Below are 21,860 nucleotides of genomic sequence, written 5' to 3' on the forward strand. Positions count from 1 at the left end.
TGAGTTGGAGCGGAGGGGATAGAAGCTGGAAAGACTCGGAGGCCACGAACAGCATATGATACCCAGGTATTGGAAAGCATGATCGATTCGCACGCTATGCATCTATATCAAAACGTCCCTCTGTCCAAAACGCTATCAAACATGCGTCTTCCCCAGCGCGTCCGCCAGATCATTGACCTCCTCGTCCTTCTTCTCCGACACATTTAGATCTTCTGCTTGATCAGCCTCCTTTAATACTCTATCCCGCTTAGCCTCCGCATCATCCTCGTCCTCGTCTTTCTCCTCTTTATCCTCATCCTTATCCTCGTCGTCTTCGTCGCTCTCCTCTTCTAGATCACTCAACTCATCCAACCCCCACTCCCCCTCCCCACCACCCTCGCTATTCTCTTTCCTCTTCTCCAACAAAACCCTCAACCCCTCCACCTCATCATCCTCCTCACTGAATTTATTCCCATTAATTTCCACTCGTCTCAGCCTCTCGCACTTCCTCGCCGCAGTCAACAGCTCCCCCACCCCCTTCGCATCAACCTCATTATACTGCATCCTCACGACCTCCACACCCTCGCCCAGCGCCTTCGCCACCACTCCCGCCCCTTTCGTACCAAGTAAACAATCCCCAACACCCAACTCCCTCAGCCCTTTCCACCGTGGCAGCACCTGCCCCAACGCCCTCGCCCCCTCAATCGTGAATGTATTATCCTGCAAATCCAAGATCTCTAGCCGGTCACATCTGCCCAGCCCCTCAGTCAAAAGCTTCACGATCCCTCCCGGCCGGATCCCGTTCTGCACCATCTTCACCTCCCTCACATATCTGTTCTCCTCAAAACACCGCGCCCACGCTTCCATGCTCCCGCTCTCCAGCCTATTGCGCCCACATACCAATACTTCAAGTTCTGGCACATCCCCACTCCCTTGGGACTTCCTCCTCTCCTCCTTTTTTCCGGCGAGACCTCTCAGTGCTTCTGCGACCTTCGCCCCCGCCGCGGGACCAAGGCCATTGTTTTGCAGGATCAGTCGCTGGAGGGGAATGTGGTTGGAGAGGAATTCGACGAGCGGCGAGACGGTGTTCAGGCCGAATGCGTTGTCGGAGAGGTCGATGGTATGGAGGTTTGGGAGAGCGACGAGGGAAGTGAGGATGGAGGAGAGCGCGGCGGGGATCTCGGAGAGGAGGCGTGAGGTGAATATGTCGGCGAGGTTTATGCTGGTAAGGGAGGTTTGGGAAGAAAGGAGGGTGGAGAGGTGGGCTGAGGCGGGGACGCCGAGGGTGTTGCCTAGTAGGATGGAGGAGTTAGTATGAATTTGTGAAAATGGGGCAATTAGCGTTGTGGATTTGGAAAGGAGGGATGGGAGGGTATACCTGAAAGGTCAATGTGCGTGAAGGTCGTGGTCTTGATTAGAGGTTTAAGGTGGGGTTCGATGTCTTCTTGGGTGTCGAGTTTGAGCGAGCGACCGGCGAGGGAGAAGGTGAGGGGTTTGTTCGAGTCTGAAGCCATGATTGCGACGGTGAAGTGGTGAGGGGAAAAGGGGAGTTTTTGGTGGGATATAAATATCGATAAAAGTTCAGCCCTACGGGTCTCGTGGGCTGCATGTATCCAAATGCATTCCAAGCTCTTTAGTACTACCAAATATCATCCACAATGGACTGCGTGCTCTTCATCGAGCCTCAGATGATAAGTAACGACCTTTAATAGCGTTGTCGCCTTCAATTTCCGAGGATGTCACAAGCAAAGCCCGTGCTGAAACTAAAGTTGAAGTCAGGCTCGCTCTCTTCAGCTGCCAGACCCCAGGATGCCTCTCCAGCAGACATCCCAGCCTCAGCAACATCAACCAGCACACCCAAGATCAAACTCAAAGTTGGCAAGAAACAAACGACATCCGAAGCACCAACCTCAACTCCACCCACCGCCCAACCTCCCAAAAAAGCAAAGCGAGCCCCAAAGCCCACGCCTAAGAAGCGTGCAGCCGAAGAAGAGGCCATACAGGATGATTCTGAGTCCGACCAAGTAGCCTCGATCTCCCGTCCCATCAAGAAAATCAAGCTCACTTCTCGCGCCCCATCCTCCTCTGGCACCACATCGCTCAAAATCAAAGCAAAAGGCAAACCACTGAAGTACTACCGCCCCTATGGCGTCGGCTACGACAGCGAAGCCTCCGATCAAGAAGACGACCCTACGATCATCGAACAATTCATCTTACGCATGCAGCCTGGAGAAGACTGTGATTACCTCCGCGCAGCAGTCACGAATCGTAACTTTGGGAAGGTGAGCGAGGGTGGGGCGGACGTGAAGATGCGCTTCCTCAGCAAAGACGGAAGGAGAGCAGCTGTGATTATTCGCAAGAAAATCTATGCGGCCATCTTGGTCGACTTGCCGTGTATCATCGAAGCCATGAAGTCTTGGGAGAAGAAGAATTTCTGGAAGAGCGCCGATATCTGCCAGATGCTACTCGTGCTGGGGGTGTGCAGGAGCGAGGAGGAAGCGGAGCGGTATCCGCTGCCTACGAAAGGGGGGAGCTGGATGAGAAGACGTGGCAGTGGGCGCATGGGATTACGCCGCCGATGCGGTGGGTGAGGAAGAGGCGGTTTCGAAAACGGATCTCAGTGCGGGCGGTCGAAGAGGATGAGAAGGAGGTGGAGCGATTGTTGAAGGCCGATCGGGATTGTGTGCCGGGCACAAGCAGGTATAGGGTCTTTGAGAGCGTGGATGATTATGATCGGGAGCAGAGTATGGCGAACGAGGATGTTGAGGATAGTGAGGATGAAGATGAGGATGCAGATGCAGAGGGGGAGGTGGATGAGCCGCAGACTGTGGAGCCGGAGACTGCAAACGCTGGAGATGATGATGACGACGATGATATTTTCGCTATGGAGATGGAGAAGGAGATGGCCGCGCATGCCGACAAGGCTGCTGCTACTGCCTCTGCTTCTGTGGCTGCCACGCCCCAGGATTCGTCGTCGGCGCCGCAATCGCCTGCCATGGCCAACGTACAGGCTATGGAGTCGCCTGCTGCTGCTACAACTTCTGGCGATGAAGATGAGGAGGAAGAGGAGTCTGATGAAGATGAAGACGATGCTACCCTCGCAGAGGATCCGGATGCTGTGGAGGCGGCACAGGAGCTGCAGAGGCAAAAGGAGGAGATTGCGGACCTGGAGGCTGCTATTTCGAGGGAGAGAGAGGCGCTGAATAGGACTGCGAATGCGATTTTGAGGAGCAAGATTGTGAAGAGATTAGAGGGGTTGGAGGGCGACTTGGAAGGGAGAAGGAGAGCGCTTGGTGGCGAGGAGGGAGAAGGGGAGTGAGCTGGCGTGTAGTATGTGAGAGTTATGAGAACGAATGGGAAGAATTGTGGTGTGGCACTGCGATATCATGATATACCCTACATTAATATGCAGCTGGATTGCAAGGCTTGGAAGATTGAGCTGTACTTGACTCTTTTCCCTACGCATCTCATGCTATTCTTTTGGATCTCTACACAAATATCTCTCATCTCATCTACAGTCTAGAGCCGAGGGGGCGGTACTCGAGTCTCCTTCCGAGAGGACATTACTCTGAGGCTTTCAGTCTGCGCTAGCTCAATAGAGCTAGGCTCATGCACATATCCGAAGCACGTCTGCAGAACCGACTTACATTCAGGAAGCAACGTCGTGTATTTTCATTCTAACAGGGACTTTGAGGTCTTGGATGTTTGATATTCACCCTCTGACTCTCTTGAACCCTCAGCAAGATGCGGCTGAGAGAAGTACAACGCCTTGAATTACCTCCGACGGCAGATATGCACGTCCATTTAAGGCAGGACCAGGTAAATCTTCATTGAAAGCTGGACTGACTCGCACTGATATTTCTCCCCTCGGTGAAGCTCATGGAAATGGTGGTCTCTCAAATTCGCAAAGGAGGTGCAGATACAGTCTTTGTAATGGCACGTTGTAGATATATTCCGATGTTTCGCTACTCGCTGACCTACATTGCAGCCTAATTTGATCCCACCAGTGGAAAGCGTTGCCAGAGCTCTAAAATATCGGTCCGACTTACAGTCCATTGAACCAAGAGTTCGCTACCTTATGTCCCTCTATCTAAGTCCCTCCATTACGCCTGAGGTCATCGCTGAAGCCGCAGCCTCTGGCATTACCGGAGTCAAAATGTATCCTCAAGGCGTAACGACAAACTCCGAATCAGGCGTGTCAGCTGACTTCCTGGAAGCATACACTCCCGTTTTCGCAGCCATGCAGCAGTATGATCTTGTACTCAATCTGCATGGAGAGTGGCCGGGTTCATTGCCAAGCAGTGACATTTCTGCAGAAGAAGCATTCCTTCCGCACTTACTGAAGCTTCACAAGGATTTCCCACGGCTAAGATGCGTTCTTGAGCATTGTTCTACAGCCGCAGCTTTGGATGCTGTACGAGCCTGCGGTCCATCTGTCGTGGGAACGATAACGGCTCATCACCTTTACTTGACAGGCGAGGATAGCGAAGTGGATCCTCTTGCCTTCTGCAAACCCATTCCAAAGGCTCCGTTCGATCGAGACGCTTTGATCAAAGCTGCATGTAGTGGAGACCCGAAATTTTTCTTCGGCAGCGACAGCGCGCCACATGCGTTGGCTTCCAAGACTGGGATGACGAGTGGTCAAGCGGTACCAGCGGGTGTCTTCACAACGCCCTTTGTGTCAGCACTGACTATCCTGGCGTTCGAAGGCGCTATAAAAAGGGGGATTGTTGGCGAAGACGAGGTTACGCAGGAGCGGCTTGAGCACTTCTTGAGTCGGTCTGGAAGGCGCTTTTATAAGTTGCCAGAGCCTCCTGCGGATGGTGGACCAAGGATCGTGCTTGAGAGACTGGGCGAGAGAGTTCCTGAGAGCATCAGGAGCGCTGATGGGACCCTTGAAATTGGGCTGTCCAGGGCCGGTGCTCCTATCTTCAGTCTGAGGTGGATTGACTAGGCGGACTCTGCAAATTTCCAGCGTAACATTCGTCTGACTCGCCAAGACGGTACTGTCGTGACCACGAGGGCTGGGTACAAGTGGACGAAAAAGGAGCTTTTATAACTTAACGCGAAATGCCAATACGACTACAAGATGCAAATCATACGACGCGATGGGGATATACACGATCTCTGACCATCGCTTCTGGCTCGGTCCTCATCTTTTTCAATATCAACTCAGTTGGGCAGTGGGGAAAAGCTTGCATTCTTTCCCGCTTCCCACGAGGTCAGAAATCCAACCCCAGAACCCTGTCATGCTCCAGCCAGCAACCAGTCTCGAACGGTCCACAAGCGCTCGACAGCAAGGCTCTCGTCGCTGGGATGACAGTGGATTCCATCACAGTGTGATGGTTGGTGGTATGACTACAAACGCCTTCGTCAAACGCCTTTCGCAGTAACAACGACGCGGACCACCAAGCGGTGAGGAGGATTTGAAACTTGAGAAATGAAGCAACGAAGCCAAAGTTATCATCACACAGCCTTTTACACTCGTCGAGTGGTCATATCTCGGTTAATGGCTTCAGCCGGCGCTTTGGGCTGAAGGATGGCGGAGATCCCATTGGATCGCTTCATGCCACGCTGTGTGGTGCCAGCAATGATCGACTAAAACAGCTGCCAAGAAGGAAAAGATGGTCCAAACACGAGCCCAATTAGTGCTTATTATTGGACAACCAACATCAATCACGATTGTTGCCAGCCCCTGAACCACTGACATGGATGACATATCCGGCTAAGAGACACGAGGCAGACGCACGTTCCCCGTTGCGGTTAAAGGACTATACGCAAAGCACATTTAGACTTAACGACTTCAGAGCTTGCCCCTGAGCCAGAAGCCTCCCGCCAGTCCCGCCAACCAAAACAACGGTACACCAATTAGACGACATTCCCATATCATGGCAAACATGGATCATCCTGCCCTTAGGGCTGGTCTCGACTCGTCTAAAACATTGGCCGAACTATCGTCCCCCATGATAAATCCACCTGCTTGCTCCCCCGGCTTTTCCTTTCTTCGTGGGTCCTTGATCGTAGAAGAGAGCTCGACGGAGCGATCATTTCGATGAACAGAAGTCGGAACATGCAATTTCAACCAAGGTGATGTCGACAGAGGTGCAAACATGGCTCCCAACCTGACAGCTTCACAATCATCTGCTCTCCAAATTACAGAGCGTGCCACATCAGCCCTCTCCCTGCTTGGTTTCTTGTTTGTCCTACTCACCTACCTCTTCTGCGAAGGGTTCAAAAAACCAGTCAATCGCCTCATCTTCTACGCTGCCTGGAGCAATTTAGGGACGACAATTGTCGGTTTCATTTCTCGCGATGCTATTCCCGCTGGGCAGGACTCGCCACTGTGCCAATTTCAGGCTTTCTCTTTTTCAGATGTTTGGAGGCGTCGATGTTTATTGGGCATTGTGTATGGCTTTGAACGTATATCTTGCCCTCTTCCACGGCTGGACCACCAAACGCATGCAATCGGTGGAATGGAGATATCTGACTGCATGTTACGGACTCTCTCTCATCCCGGCCATTGTCTATTTATTCGTGAGGAACGAGGAGAGGGGGAGAGTCTACGGACCGGCTGTTCTGTGGTGCTGGATCGATGCCGACTGGTCTATACTTCGGATTTTGACCCTCTATCTCATCGTCTGGCTGGCCCTTCTCGGCGCCCTTGTCATCTATTGCTTCGCTCTAGTCAAGGCATGGCGGAATCGCCGCGTCTTGAAACCTCTCCTCAATCCCTTGAACGAGGATCCATTCGCCGGAATAGTGACCACGGACATCGAGGTGGTGTTCTCCGAAGGAGAGAGTGAGACGGGAGAGGCTCGACCTGCACCTAGAACAAGATTCAGTTCGCTCAACATGCAAGAAGTGAAGAACAGTCCATACACAGTGACTGTGCAAGGAATTCGCTCCGACCGTAAATCCTCCAGGCCAGAGCTTCTCCGCCTACCAAGCTGGACCAGAAACGCCGCCCTAGCAGAGGAAAACGCTGAAGCATGGCTCTACGCCCGCGCCGCCTTCCTCTACTTCCTCGCCATGGTGATCTGCTGGATCCCCGCCTCAGTCTACAGGCTCAACTCCCTGATCAACCCCGACAGCAATGTCTTCGGCCTCAGCGAGGCCGCCATCATCGGCCTACCCTTACAGGGCTTCTTGAACGCCCTGGTCTACTACGTCTCGTCGCAGACGGCCACGAAGCGTATTTTCTCCCGCGCCTCTGCTCTGAAAGGAAGCTCGCGTGTCGGCTCGACGAGGGATGCGCAGCGCATACGCGATTCTTATCCTCCGTCTGGTAATGAGGGTGGGGCGACCTTCCAGGCCCCACATTATGGCGAAGCACGCTCAGAGGGATCACCATCACAACCGAGTAGGTTCTATAGTGGCGCCAACACGCCTAGGAAAGGCACTGCGATGGCGAGCCTGGACTCATTCAACAGCTCGGCGCGGACGAGCACGCACATGGTATGAGAATTTGGGAACTCAGGGGGACTAGGAGGCTAGGAAGGCGGCTGCCTTGTGCTATATGTATACGAAAGAAACTACCAACGCAGATTTCATCTCAAGCTCTGAAGCAAACTTTCTGAACTCTGACCTGCCTTGCCCTTGACTCACTTCAGCCTTCTTCCCCGGGCAGCTTCCTCTCGTTATTCACCGGACCGACCATTTCGTGCCCGCCTGCTTTCCATACGTGCAAGCCGTTCGTCAACACTCGTCCAATAGAGTCGTGCGGCAAATCCCTCCTCCCCCTCCACCTTCTCCTGCACGACTTGGCCCCCCTTTCCCGCGCCGCAAGCGCGACAATCCTCCTACTCTTGCTTCCCTATTCTCCACGCCACGACCTATCCATACTTCGGATCCCCAACCCATCTCTTCTCTAAAGATACCTTTCCCCCTTACCCATCAAACCCTGCCCTCACGGTCTCCCGGCCTGTTATCCTCCAAGCCTCAATATCACTGACCCGACACGATACCGGCCTCTCTTCCCCCTGCCACACGTGACGAAGTAATGGACTTGGGTCAGCGGACGGGGCCTGGGGGATCAGGATTGTGCGATGTGGAGAGCGGGCATAAGATATAGGGGGGAGAGGGGAGGGGCGGGAGAATGAGATATGCTATTTAGGAGAGGGGGTGCGGAGGTGGTGGTGAAGATGCTGGGTATGAAAGGGATGGAGTTGCAGGATTAGACGAGGAGAAGATCTGAGCAGATCAAGACAAGAAAGGAGTAGTGGTGGGGTGGAAGGTTGAAGTCAGTGGTATATGCATGGTGGAATTGAGAGAAGAACGTGCACAGCATGGCATGTATTCATGTAACCCCCCTGTTGAATTGCAAACTACCAAGTCTCACTCTCTCGAACGATGTCCATGTATGTATGTATGTATGTATGTATGTGGACCTCCTCCTCTCCACCATCATTGTGCCGAGCTGACAAGCTCACTGTTTCGATCGTCTCATTCTGCACCCCCACCCACCTCCTTCCCTTCACCACCTTCTTGGACGCACAGAATTTCGATATCCCCCTTGTCCCACTCCGTTATACTCCTTGTTTCCTCATGCCTTATTCCAACCAAACGAAGACCAACTGTATTCGTGACCCACGGCGTTACTCGTTAATGTCATGTTTCGAATTCCCGTGGAAGCGGGATGTGGAAGTGAATAGAAGGTATGCAGTTTCTGGTTGCGGTGTTAGCTGGTGGTAAGGGGATGGATGGTGTAAGAAGGGGAGGGCAGGGAAGGGACTTACTGAATATTGCGTGAGAAGTTGCAGAATCAGGGACGACGTCAGAGAATGGGGGCTTGGAGATATTGTGCATGCTATCACGAAGGCCAAGAGGAGCGATGGAAGGGTGCGATTCTGGAAACGCTATCAGTCAAGGACCAAAAGAAGGCATAGTCGGGGACTTCCTTTATGTTGGTGGAGAAGTCGCCCAACCAGGGACAAAATCTTTGGGCTCAAGAAGAAGGAGGAGGAGGCTTAAGAGTGAGTAAGTGACTGAGCAAGGGACTGTCTGGGCCGTCAGTCCGAGAAGAAGATACGAGAGGGAAGAGGACTTACGATTGTCTTAGAAAGATTTCACCGAACCAGGGACAGAATCTTTGGGAATAGAGGATGGTGGTAATGGGGAGGAGGAAAAGACGGGGCTCGGTCCTGTGAATACTGTCAATTGGGGACATGTGATGGAGAAAAGCCCGGGGAATGCTGCTAGACATGGGCGGGAAGAGTGTATGGTGAGGGACTCACTGTTGTTTTGATGAAAACTTGCTGAACCAGGGACAAAATCTTTGGGATCAACAACCGAGGGAGGGGGAGGGCCCTGTAAAAGTATCAGCAGAAAACTTTCCACAAGTGAATTTTCTATATGGCAGAATATGGCAGAATATGGAAGTAGATTGCAATGATTGGTGAGCAGATGAAGTAGATGAAAAAAAATGTAATAGATTGCAGTGGATGATAGTGAGTAAATATGGCAGATTATGCTGATAAATGGCAATAGATTGTGATATATGGCTAGAGATTTGAAAGATTGCGGATAGATCAAATAGATGAAGAAGCTGGCAATAGATTGTACAAGATGTCAGTGAGTAAATAGTATGAGATTGATAGATAATTAGTAATAGATGATGATAGATAGGAGCAGTTTATCCTCGTGCTCAGGAGACCAAATGTAGTAGTATGTGAAAAAGATGTCAGTAGATTTTGTAGATTGTGTAAATGCTGTAGATGACAAATATGGTGATATAGATGTCGCTAGATTGCGCATATAGCTGGTAGATGTTAGAGATTTCATAGATTCGAATAGATGGCAGAAATAGCTAGTAGATATTTCGATAAATGGCAGAGATATCAGTAGATGATGTGAGTAGATGTTTTGATAAATAGGAGAAATGTCAGTAAATGGTACATATCGCGAGTAGATACATGAGTAGATTGTTGAGGTGTGAGTAGATAGCAATAGATAGTATATATGGCAAGGACTGCAAAAAGATATCTTGATAAATAGCAGAAATGATAGTAGATGGTAGTAGATGTGAGAGATGTTGTTAGATGTGAAAAGATAGAGCAGTTTAGTCTCATGCTCAGGAGACGCATGACTGTAGATAACAGATATGATATGAGATGCTGGAGATGACAAGAGATGCTATAGATGACAGAGATGCTGTAGATGACAGAGATGCTGTAGATGACAGAGATGATGTAGATGGCAGAGATGCTATAGATGGCAGAAATGCTGTAGATGGCAGAGATAGCAAGTGAATGTCTTGATAAATGGCAAAAATGATGAATATGATGTAAATGGCTAACATGGTGATAGATAGCGGACATGGCAAACACGCTACAGACGATGTAGATGGCAGATATATAGTAGATATGGCTTGTGAATTTTGTTGTAAATGGCAGAAATGAGAAGAAATATACTGTTAAATGTGGTAAGATGTCAATAGATAGAACAGTTTAATCTCTTGCTCAGGAGGAAGTTGAATGCAGATAGCAAAGATGACAGAAATGCTGTAGATGTTGTAGATAGCGGAAATAGCGACAGATGCTGAAGATGGCAGAGAAATAGTGTAGATGGCACAGATGCTCTTTCAGATAGCAGAAATAGTGTAGATGGCACAGATGCTCTTTCAGATATGAATGCTGGAGATACTATAGGTAGCAAAGATAGTGATAGATGTGTGAGATAGTAGATATAGCGGCAGATGTGACAATTGACTGTAGATGGCGGTAGATAGCAGAGATGGTAGAGATGATGTCAGATGCTGTAGATGACAGTAGGTAGCTGTAGATGTTGATGAGATGATGATAGATTGCAAAGATGTAAAGTAGGCATTGTAGATGGCGATAGATGGCGAGAGATGGCGGAAATGACGGAAATGGTAGAGATAGTCATTGATGTCGTCGAGTAGATGATGAATGACGCAGGGAAAATGATAATTTAGATGGCAGTAAATGACGGTGATAGCTCGCGTAGATTGCAGGAGCTGACAATAGATAGCAGTAGATGGCTCTTGTAGATAGCTCCCGTAGATGGCACTTGTAGATGGCAGTACATAGCTCTTGTAGATAGCACTTGTAGATAGCCCTTGTAGATAGCAGTAGATGACTCTTGTAGATGGCTCTTGTAGATGGCTCTTGTAGATGGCTCTTGTAGATGGCTCTTGTAGATAGGAGACTTGGTATGTATTACAGATGTAGATGATTCAGATGGTGGTAGATAGTGAGTAGATGGTGTGAGATTGGTAGTAACTGGCTGAGGTAGATGGCAGTGATGGCAGTGATGGTAGTGATAGCAGAAATGCTTGATGTAGATGGCTGTAAATGGCAGAAGATCGTGGTAGAAGATGCTGTACATGATGTAAACAACAAGGCATAAATGGCAGTAGATGGCAGTAAATGCTGAATAGATTGCAGAGACCGTAAACAGATGATATTTAGATGACAGTAAATGGTATTGTAGATGCTGGACAGATTGCAAGAGATGGCAGCAAATGGTCAAACAGATGGTTGAAGGAAGAAACAAGTAAGAGGTAAACAAAGATTCTTATATACCCGTGGGTGGAGCATTCCATCAGCCTCTGTGGAGCCATATCAGAGATTTCAAGTGGCTTTTGGCGAGACAACCACAGCAAGCCACGCTCCACTATCGACGCCAGAGAGGAGTGGCCGATCATGTCCCTGAAGTATCGTTGGTGACAGAGTCCCTTTGATTGCGATATGGAAGTCCATCCTCAACTGCTTGTCCACTTCTTCATCAACCAAGTCCACAACATCGACGAGTCCAACCAACTGCAACATGACGCCTCAAGCCAGGCTCCTCACCCGCAGTACGCCATAGGAGCCCCAGAACGCCCGCTCCACAAGTATGCCACCGGGCTGGGTATGCCATCATTACTTCCCCCTTCATGTGCGTGCGCTCCTGTGCTCTTTCAAGATATCTCATTTCGCTCCGAGTCATTTACACCCCCTCGGCCTTCCCCTGCCTATTTCTCCCAAGTTCCAAAATGCAGCTGGCAAGAGCCATTCAATTGGGAACTGTACTGACCAGGGCGTGATGTGTACCCTCGAAGATGGCTATAAACGCCATACGCCACCATAAGGTTACGCCACTGCCTATTGCCACCTGTTTCTGAACCTTATGCATTGGGACCAAGTGCCGTTTCCACATACGAAATTGTCATGCCCGACCCGTCTGGTGCCGTATCGAGGAAGCCAGGGATGGAATCCTCATTTCTCAATCTATTAACCCAATTGCTTGTGTGCATGGCAATTGGCTGTCACAGTGATCATCCAATCCATCCCTTTCCGTCTCTTTTGCTGGTACAGTCCGACTCGATCAAGTACCATCTCGAGAATGGATCACGCTCGAACATACACCCGATGTCTCACAGACCCTCCCTCCCACGCTGTTCGAGCCAGGCGCAGGCAAAGTCCGCTTAGGCTGTGATACCCTATTTTTCTGCATCCACAATCTCAGCCTTCATACCAAGTCTTCTCCAGGAGAGAAAAGAGATACGGGCCCTTTCGATGAAAGCCACAAGCATGAAGCCGGCAAATATCCCTGCAGTCATGAGGCTTCTGTATCGATTGGGGGAGGAAGGCATGCTGACCTGCTAAAAGGGAGCGACATGAATGACCACAGCGAAAGAAATTCAAGAAACAAGCGCGGCGGGAGGTATTCCCCCTTGCATGCGGGCAAGACATGGAATAATATCCCTCAAGCTCGCGGTGCGCACAGAGTACTTACGATGACTCTCCAGAAAAGTAATTCTGCCTGCTACTGAAAACGGTCGTTGATCCACTCAATGTTCAAATACTCGCCCTTCTTCTCTGCCATCTCAGCAACCACGCACTTTTTTCTACGTCCCGTAGCTTGCTTTGAGATTACTTCCTCCCCTTCCCCCTCCGCTATCCTCTCCAACTTCCGCTTTCCAACCACCTCCCCCCTTTCCCTCCTCTCACTATCGCTCACCACTCCCTCTCACCCCCTCTTCAACCCCTCCTCAACCCCCTCTCCACCCCCCCACAGTTCCAACAACACAAAAGAAAGGCACCAAAACATTCCACCACGTGACCTCTCCCCTCCCCACGCCACTCGCCCCACTCGCCCCACCCGCCCCACCCCCCTTCCCCTCCGCACTACTCGACGCATCCGCCTTCCCCGATTTCTTTCCCCCACTTCTCTCCCCAGTCGCAGTCTCCATCGCATCAGTCTCCGCAACGCCCTCACCACTCGTCGTCAAAGTCGGCGCCGTGTAGGTCGGTGTTGTCGCGTTGCGTAGACCGAAAAGTGCCGATGCCCCAGCCGTTCCATGGACCACCGACCCCGTACCACCCCCACCCCCACCCCCACCCGTAGCCGTGCCTGTAACGACCCACGCCGTCTCCGACTTATTGGGCTCATGCACGAGCGCGTCATTGTCTGTGTCCTCATTCACATCTGCGTTTCCTTCCACGGAGGCAGGTGCAGTTGTGGGAGCAGGGACAGGAGTAGCGAGGTTCCCTTTTGCTGCTTTAGCGCCTCCCGCGGCTTGGAGCTGGCCGTCTGAGATTTGGGTGATGGATTGTGCTGAGCATAGGGTTAGGAGTGGGGAGATGAGAAGGGCGAGGAGGGCGAGGTGGTGGTAGTGTAGAGGTCGCATCGTGGACGTTTGGTGAGGTGGAGCGGGGCAATGGGATTGTGTGATAATTCTGTTGGTAGTTGGTTGTGGGTTGAAAAGTGCAAGTCCTCGATTAGTTGGTATAGAGGATCTTGATATTGTCGCGAAATTGAGCTGTGTGGTTAGTAATGGTGTTTAGTAGTACCTTTTCAGTAGACACCATGAAAGAAGGGCAGATTAGAAAGAAGGAGGGGAGAAACGAAGGTATTAGTTTTTATCTCAAAGTACACTCTCAAATGCGTAGAAATGAAACCCCTTGCTCACCCATTGTTGAAAACGCGAATCACATTCCTCGCTCGCTATTTCCCTACACACCAATACCTGACCCATAATTACCGAAAACGTATCCCCATTCCTTAAATTATCAGAAAACGACCGACTATACCACAAGCTTTTCAAGTCACATAATACCTCCCATGTCTACCTTATTTTTCGCTTGAGCGTCACCGTCTTCGTACCATAACATTCATGAATAATATTTGTATAGGGATGTCGATATCCAAGGAGAGGTCCAATGAGCGATGCCGATCTTATAGTAATCTGGGGAGGGGAGCCCTTCACCTAGCCTCACCGATCGCTTCCTGAATCAACTCTCCTGAGAAGGCAGCATCCATTGCATCTCGAACTTCGAAAGCCTCGACCACAGCTCCGAACCTGGATCACGTTAGATGAAATATTCGGGCGACATAAACCAAAATGAGGGTTTTCGTTTGAGCACTTACCCATAGCAGCGACTCCTCATCCTAAGCCTCTCTGTCACCAAGTCAAATTGCTGCCTCGTCATGTAGTTGTACCGCTCGTCGGCTCTGATCATCCTCAGCGCTTGTGCTGGAACCACCTCGCCACCTTTGAGGGGTATGCCTAAAGATGTTTCGGCGAGTAGCGAAAGATATCTGCTTGGGATGGCCGGCGGCTCGTGGTGGGGCTTCTCGGGCTCGGCCTTCATCTGGCTTGGAAGTGGATGCGTGATCATCATAGCATGTCCACTCAATTCGACATTCATGTCTCCACCCTGAGGATTGGCGCGCTTAACTAGGTATTCTTGATGATCGCGACAATTCTCTTCCATGCTAAAAGATTGTCAGCAGGCCCAAGACTTGTTGTCTGAAGTACATACGCAAGAATAAAATCAATCCCAACTTGATCGTGATCCATGTTGGCCATTTGAATGCCGCCGCTATTGGCTGCCGTGGGAGCATATTCCTGAGAGGGTGGCGTTGAGAACGAGGACGATCCATTAGTTATCATCGTGTCGATGGTTCCTGTGTCTGGCTGAGTGGTTTGCCGGCTCAAGCCCTCCGTAAAGCTGGGCGAGTGTCGGCTGGAAAGTGTTTGCGGAGGACTATCCCCATAGCTTGATCCACTAACGCTATGCGGGTAATTGACGTGCATGAAAGCCCCCTGTGTCGAAGCCTGAGTCGAAGCCTGAGTCGAGGCCAGAGATGGGCTGACAGAATTCGTTGACATGTTACCATTGGACAAGGTACGATGCGAAGCTTGCGGGGCCATTGGAGGCATGCTGACAGGCGGCGGCTGGTAGCTTTGATTGTCTTCGACGGGCTGGGTGTTGAAGTCGAATTGCTGTATCGGCTGTAAGGGCGGCTGGGGTCGAGTGTGGTTGTGGTTGTGATTGCAATTGGCATGGGCTGGGCTTAAGCGGTCATTAGGCAGGGTATGGGAATCGACGAAAGAGGGTTGTAATTGTTGGGCTTTTATAGACTGAGGCGGGGCGACGGGAAGGATGCGATCGTAAGCTATACCGTTGACTTGAAGCAGTTGCTTGAGGCGCTCATTCTCATGTTTTAGGTTTTCGGCGTTGGAGTCTTCCAGTTGCTTTTGAGCGACTGTCAGGCGTCTTTCCAAGTCGGGAATTTGAATATTGACCATGTGCTCATATATTTCCCGCCGGCGGGTGACTTCGATTTCCAGCGATTTCGTATATATCTCTTTTCGTTCCCGGTGGGTTCTAGATTCCTGTTAGTGCTGTCAAAGCCGCAGATGGCCCCCCCCTGCCAGGAATCTTGTACCGTTGGGCCTGTCTGTTCAGTTCCTGTCTTCGATTCATCGCTGGCTTGCTATCGCGTTTCGGCCCCCGTTTCTTTGCCGGCAAGCCATCTAGGGAAATGAGCAGGCGCAAAAGCGATTGGGACCGCAACTGTGCGATTACCTTTGGTTATCTTCGACCGCATCTTGAGCGCATTGAGGTTGAGATTTCGGATCTCATTCATGGAGCTACCCTCATCATGACTGCTCGGATACGATGCATCATCCATATTTGCATCTTGGCTCGAGCTCTGGCTGAAGCTGTTGCCCCGCACTTGTGGCACATTGGCCTGTGGGATGCCGGCAGGTGTCGGCAGAAGGGTGAAGTCTGGCTGTTGCTGGGAGGTATGCATTGTGAAAGCGTCCCCTGTCGTGGATAAATAGAAGTGGATGTCTCAAGACGGTACATGTAAGATAAAGTCTGCAGTCGTTGAATGTGTCTGAGGGCTAGGTGCACGCTAGAGAAGTGCGATTGAGCCCGAGGCGGTGGGATCCAATGGGTATGTTTACAGGCGTATTGCGATCGTCATGGTCTTAGGGGTTGATGGTGTTGGGGCACTGATACAGATGGCGCAAGGTTGATGTTGGACCCAAAATGTTGAAGCTGAACTACGATTGGATGGTAATAGGCTGGACGCAACAAGTCGTAGCCTCTCTCTGCTGCCCTCCACTACTTCTCCCGGCGATTCGTCGGCTGGGAAGCTACGGATTTGGAAGCATCCGTGGCCAGGGTCTGGCTTGCAGGATGACCTGGGTCGCTGCAGGAACTTCCTCGTGTGCGTGTGGGAGAGGGGCGCGAAAGAGGAACGTCGATCAAATTAAAATAAGTCGAGGGGAAGTTGGTCTTCTTCGACGACGACTGAGAGCAAGCTGTGGTGTGATTAAGCAGCCGGATGGGATGGGATCAAAGTGATAAGATCTTCGCCAGGGATTGGAAGAAGAAGGTTGAGGCAAAGGTAATCTGGCTTGGTCAGGGGAGTTGTGGAAGGGCAATCGATAGATGTGGCTTGATGATAATGCAGGCAATAATAATAGACAAGAATAGACCAGGTTAGATGGTAGTAGTAGGCAGTAGTTATAAACGTCCGACGGTCGCAAAGGCCGAGACTCGAGAGAAGGTTTCGTTCGGGTGGCAGAGTCAACGGCCTGCCACCGACAGCTGACGGCACCACCAACGGTTGGCCGAGACCTTCATTCCCTTTATTCCCTCCTTTAGGCGCCATACCTGCCTCCAGCCTATGGCTTCTTAGAGTTAGCAGTCACCCTACAACAGCTATCGCCCCACATTGCCCCACAACTCGTGCATCCAATCCTCTACGCTAAGGGAGCTCGATGCTACCCACACTCTTAGTCCATTAGGCGACTCAATGCTTCGATGCTCCCTGGTTGCAGACCGAATACGATGGCACCACAATGCGGAAGATGAGGCTCATATACACGTCCTTCCATCATAAGGTATATACTGGACAGTGTCACGTGAACATCATAGCTTACTGTCTTTCTTCGTTTTCTCACTGGCCTGCCATCCAAACTCCAGGCTCTGTCCCTTCCCACTCTCCACCACCACATTCACGATGGTCACTCGAGGATCCTGATACCCCTTCTGAGTAGCTTCCTCAAGCTCTTCCGGCGTTCTGACAAAGTACCCAGTACCACCACACGCCTCTGCCAGCTTCTCATATCGCACCTCCCACCCCAGACTTGTGCTTCTCAAGCCACTGCCACTATCTCCAGCCAGCGTCTTCTTCTGTAGATCGCTCCACTCCTCTGTGCTGTCGCTGTCGCCATGGTATACCCCACCATTGTTCATCACGAAGATCAACACATCCATGCCATAACGAGCCATCGTCTCGACCTCCATGGCTGAAAAGCCAAAGGCTGAATCTCCCTCGAGACATACGATCTTCTTACGCTGTGCCGGTCCGCTTGATCCTTCGCCCGCTGAGCCGTTGTATGCAGCATGAGCTGCTATCGCATAGCCGAGCCCGACTCCCATGGTCGCATAGGTACCCGCGTCGAGCCGGAGGCGAGGATGTGAGACGGGAAAGATGGAGCGAGAGATATCCATAGTGTTGGCTCCCTCAGAGACGTAGACTATACCACCTTCGTCTGGGGGTGAGAGACGATGAAGAGTACGCTCAATCACAGAGAATGCGTTGGCGAATGTCATGGGTGATTTCGTTGAGGTTGCTTTGGCTACAGCGTTGGCTTCATTCTTCTCCTTTGCAGCGGCCAGGTGCTGTATGAATGTAGACACACTATCGTTGTAGGCCCAGTCACCCACTTCGTGCATCAGCTGTGGAACAACGGTGCTGATGTCGCCCACGATGCCAAGCTCCGCATTGCCATCATTCTTGCCAATCTCTCCTGGTGAGATGTCGACTTGTATGAATTGTGCCTTGGGGTTCCACTTGGGTGCTTCGCCAAAGTGCAGAATCCAGTTGAGCCGAGCTCCAAGGACCAAGACCACATCTGCCCCTTTCAAAGCCGTACTGCGAGCACTTGCCCCATTCAAGGGGTGCGCATCCGAAACTACGCCTTTGCCCATTGGCGTGGGCAGAAATGGGATTCTTGTTCTCTGTATGAATTCTCGTATCACAACCTCAGCTCTTGCATATGCTGCACCTTTCCCAATCACGACCAATGGTGCTTTTGCATTTTTGATGAGCTGAGCAGCTTTGAATGCCGTCGAAGCAGCACATTTTGGAGGCTCAGGAAGTGGAGGAAGGGTTGCTATCTGGTCAGTCTCATCCAGTGAATCTTTGATCAGGTCTGCCGGCAGATCGACGAAGCCAGTGCCCGGCTTGCCGTACCAAGCAGTTTTGTAGGTATTTTGTATCGCATTTGGTATTAAATTGAGCCAAGGTGGTCTCAATGCCAACTTCGTATGTGGTGTAAGCAATGATATAGCGTCCAGCTCTTGAAATGCACCTTTTGATACCAGATGTGTTTCGCTTGACCCTGCAAGCAGTAGCAAAGGCCAGGCATTTGCGTGGGAGTTGCCCACTCCCGCAATCGCATGCAAGACGCCCGGCCCACCAACGACGAGGCAGACGCCTGGCTTGCCGGTTAAGTATCCATATGCAGTCGCAGCATAGCCAGCAGATTGCTCATTCCTGAATCCTATGAACCGAATTCCAAGGTTGATAGCTTCTTCGGCAATTTCCACAACTGGTATACCGACGATGCCGAAGATCGTGGTAACTCCAAGGTTTCGAAGGCTGAGGGCGATAATGCGAGCGCCTGTGAGCGGCGCCATGACAAAAACGTCACATCGGGAGGGAAACGACTGATTGGGGTAAAAAGAATGACTTCTGCAAGGTCTAGATCGTCGGCTGGTGTAAAACTCAATCGAAAACAACCTACGTCATCGCCATCCGTCATCTACAATTGAATGAAATTCTAGCAAACTTCCTTACACTTCGGAAAAGAAGAAACACGCCTTACGCATCTCTGAGAAGTCTCGTGCTATCAACTCTGTGGACCCTTCTACGACTCGGTCACCACCCACCTCAAGATGGCAGAACTCAATCCCACAGGTCCCTCTCAGCCCTCCTTGAACGAAGCCTACAAACACCCAGACAACCCAGCACAAGGCTCAAACGAACATGCTGCTTCCGAATCCGCAGGTGCCTCCACACAACGCTCAGCACCAACCTACACTACACGAGAGGCAGGCGACGTACCAGATCCACAGCAAGAGGACGCAACGCCCAGCTCGCTAGGATACGGTGTACAAGATGCTAGTCAAGACAAGGGAGACAGCGTACGTCACCCCACAGACACTAGTCAATCCGATGGACGGAAGGTACATGTACTGACATCCCCTCCGCCAACAGATCCCGGCCGGCATCAGCTCCCTCGACGCCGAGCAGATGCGTGCGCCCGGCGAAGGCGACATCGCGTCCGCCCAGGACAAGAAACATGGCTTCGGTGAACAAACTTCTCTCACGAGCGGGCTGGACAGGAAGAAAGCTGAACAAGAGGATATCAAGTCAAGACGAGGTGGAGACGAAGGGGGCGGACCAGGCGGAGGTCAAGGGGGAGGCGACGGCGTCGATATTGCTGGCGCGCTGGGTGAAGATCGGGTAGTAGGTGCAGAGAGCAATGGCGGCGCTGGGATTGGAGGAGGTGGACAGGGGGATCACACGCATGTGTAGGGGAAGGAAGGAGAAAGGAGGGCGAGGACGGGGACGTGAATATGCGCTATGAGGGTATGTGTAAAGACTAATCAATCCTTCTTGCTGGCGTACATTTCCTTTCATTAGAAGAATTCATGAGATATGTGTACATATCTATCCCGCTTGCCCTGACCTGATACAATCTCTTTCTACACTTATCAGGCAAGTTAGCTTCAGTACCCAGAACCTTGCTCACAATCCTCACACCCACTTCCCACTCCCCTCTTCACTTTCCCAGGACCTCCCCCCTTAAGACCAATTAACATGATCCACATTATCAAGCACCAAAACCGTAACCTTCCTCACGGCCTCTATCCCCAACACACCAACATCCACCCTCACCGCCGCCTTAAACCTGTCCGAAAACACACACTGCTTCAACACCGCCCCCAACCCCCCGCAAAACTGCACGTCTCAGCCGGAATCGCCTTACCATCCTTATCCACCCCGGAGAACTGAACATCACACTTCAGTGGCGCGCCCAGCGGAGGAATTGGCTGACCAGGCGGCAAAACAGGCAGTCCGCCAACAATACCGGTAGTAGCGAGCGTACAGCCGAAATAAAGCGACTTGAGTGAGAAATATTTGATCTTGGAGCTTGAATTCGAGTACTGGGAGGATATGAAGATCGGAGGCGGTGCAGCTCCAGAGGTCAGGTCTAGCTGATTACCTTTGATGGCGTTGGGTGGACTGCGGGATTTCAGGAGCGTGGTGATGGCGTCGGGGCGCACGGTTAGGCCGGAGAAGAGGAGGTTGTCGTAGGGGATTGGGAGGGCGGAGCCGGATTTTAGGGTGGGTTCGTCGAACTGAGGGGAGGGTGGGGGTTAGTCAGAGCAAAGGGGAGAGGGAAGGGGAAAGGGGCAGGGGTATTGGCGGGTGGAGAGAGCGAATGGGTAGGGGTTCGGTGGGTAACGAGCGTACCTCGGAGATTTTCTCGGGGGAGGGAGAGAGGGGAAGTTGTGGGTGCGGCGTAGATGTGCCGGACAAGTAAGGGCGCGAGGAAGAGGGTGGAGAGGGGGTTAAGGTTGAGGAGCATGGTGAAGATGTGGGTTGGTATATGTATCTCGCTGTAAGATTGTGGGAGGGGAGAGATTGGGTGAGAACTACTGAGTATGCAGCATTGAGAATGGACCTGCATCGACGTCTCTGGGACCTTTTTATATGCATGTTCATGCTTGATAAATCTCCCTTGGCCCCAAGGTAAGCTTTTGGTAACTGACGTTGACATATAATCAAGCTTTGCTGGCTCGCGGACTCTCTCGGTGGATGTTCTGCTTCCTGGAGAATTAGCCATGCTACCGCACGTATGGATTCATCTATCACCAATGAATGACTCGGATATATCTTAGGGCTTGGAGAAGACTTTGAACGAGATGCTGCACCTCGTTAGATCTCAACCTTGTGCTATTCGGACTATTCTTTGTTTGGCGCGCATGGCCCAAATGGTGAGAGTGCTGTGGGATTGACACACACCTTTCACAGTTGAATGTCAAAAGATGCCATCTGACGTAGCATGGCTCCATGTAGACACTTTTACAATCTTTACGCTGCCTCATGATTGGATAAAACGAAACGAATGAGTTGCCTTTGGAAGCAATGATCTTGCGGAGAAAGCAAGAAGCTTCTGTAATGGGGCATAAGATCTGCGAGAAATGCTGGATCGACAGTACCATTGCTCCGTCATTACGCTCTTTTGAAGCTATTTTCTGCCCATAGGGTCATACCGACGGGAGTTCGGACACATCATAAGCAAATTCAAGGTGAAATTCTTGCAACGATGTGTAGGCGCTAGAGTGAATATGAGGCCATGCTGGACTCCGACAACGCGCTTTTCCATCATAGTCGACAAGATCATCACGTCATTACAAGCCTGTTCTAGAAGTTTTCGATCGACTTCTCCCCTAGACTTCTGAAGACTATTGCAGAAATTCAGTGCTCCTGGAAATAGGAAAAATGAAGGAACTAATCGGGACATAAGATCGGTCATTCAGATACTAAGCACCGGT

General features: G+C 51.1%; 7 protein-coding genes across 7 annotated transcripts; 4 read left to right on the forward strand and 3 right to left on the reverse strand.

Annotated features, from left to right (window-relative positions):
- Positions 1 to 135: 135 nt before the first annotated feature.
- KY384_004060 (uncharacterized protein) lies at positions 136 to 1,493 on the reverse strand (the record flags this gene model as incomplete). The annotated part of the gene is made up of 2 exons (XM_044812567.1): positions 136 to 1,271; positions 1,358 to 1,493. 2 exons carry the CDS (start codon positions 1,491 to 1,493, stop codon positions 136 to 138), a joined length of 1,272 nt encoding a protein of 423 aa, XP_044669987.1.
- Positions 1,494 to 1,715: 222 nt separating this feature from the next.
- KY384_004061 (uncharacterized protein) lies at positions 1,716 to 3,298 on the forward strand (the record flags this gene model as incomplete). The annotated part of the gene is made up of 2 exons (XM_044812568.1): positions 1,716 to 2,562; positions 2,601 to 3,298. 2 exons carry the CDS (start codon positions 1,716 to 1,718, stop codon positions 3,296 to 3,298), a joined length of 1,545 nt encoding a protein of 514 aa, XP_044669988.1.
- A 560-nt stretch (positions 3,299 to 3,858) lies between these two features.
- KY384_004062 (uncharacterized protein) lies at positions 3,859 to 4,933 on the forward strand (the record flags this gene model as incomplete). The annotated part of the gene is made up of 2 exons (XM_044812569.1): positions 3,859 to 3,909; positions 3,968 to 4,933. 2 exons carry the CDS (start codon positions 3,859 to 3,861, stop codon positions 4,931 to 4,933), a joined length of 1,017 nt encoding a protein of 338 aa, XP_044669989.1.
- A 1,418-nt stretch (positions 4,934 to 6,351) lies between these two features.
- Positions 6,352 to 7,440, forward strand: KY384_004063 (uncharacterized protein; the record flags this gene model as incomplete). The annotated part of the gene is made up of 1 exon (XM_044812570.1): positions 6,352 to 7,440. The coding sequence occupies one exon, from the start codon at positions 6,352 to 6,354 to the stop codon at positions 7,438 to 7,440; it is 1,089 nt and encodes a 362-aa protein (XP_044669990.1).
- A 6,747-nt stretch (positions 7,441 to 14,187) lies between these two features.
- KY384_004064 (uncharacterized protein) lies at positions 14,188 to 16,026 on the reverse strand (the record flags this gene model as incomplete). The annotated part of the gene is made up of 5 exons (XM_044812571.1): positions 14,188 to 14,284; positions 14,353 to 14,700; positions 14,748 to 15,596; positions 15,658 to 15,745; positions 15,798 to 16,026. The coding sequence occupies 5 exons, from the start codon at positions 16,024 to 16,026 to the stop codon at positions 14,188 to 14,190; spliced, it is 1,611 nt and encodes a 536-aa protein (XP_044669991.1).
- A 317-nt stretch (positions 16,027 to 16,343) lies between these two features.
- On the reverse strand, positions 16,344 to 18,932 carry KY384_004065 (uncharacterized protein; the record flags this gene model as incomplete). The annotated part of the gene is made up of 2 exons (XM_044812572.1): positions 16,344 to 16,543; positions 17,168 to 18,932. The coding sequence occupies 2 exons, from the start codon at positions 18,930 to 18,932 to the stop codon at positions 16,344 to 16,346; spliced, it is 1,965 nt and encodes a 654-aa protein (XP_044669992.1).
- A 258-nt stretch (positions 18,933 to 19,190) lies between these two features.
- On the forward strand, positions 19,191 to 19,833 carry KY384_004066 (uncharacterized protein; the record flags this gene model as incomplete). The annotated part of the gene is made up of 2 exons (XM_044812573.1): positions 19,191 to 19,439; positions 19,513 to 19,833. 2 exons carry the CDS (start codon positions 19,191 to 19,193, stop codon positions 19,831 to 19,833), a joined length of 570 nt encoding a protein of 189 aa, XP_044669993.1.
- Positions 19,834 to 21,860: the final 2,027 nt, after the last annotated feature.

This window comes from Bacidia gigantensis, assembly GCF_019456465.1.
Source record: "Bacidia gigantensis strain McMullin 20006 chromosome Unknown contig_231, whole genome shotgun sequence".
NCBI lineage: Eukaryota > Fungi > Ascomycota > Lecanoromycetes > Lecanorales > Ramalinaceae > Bacidia > Bacidia gigantensis.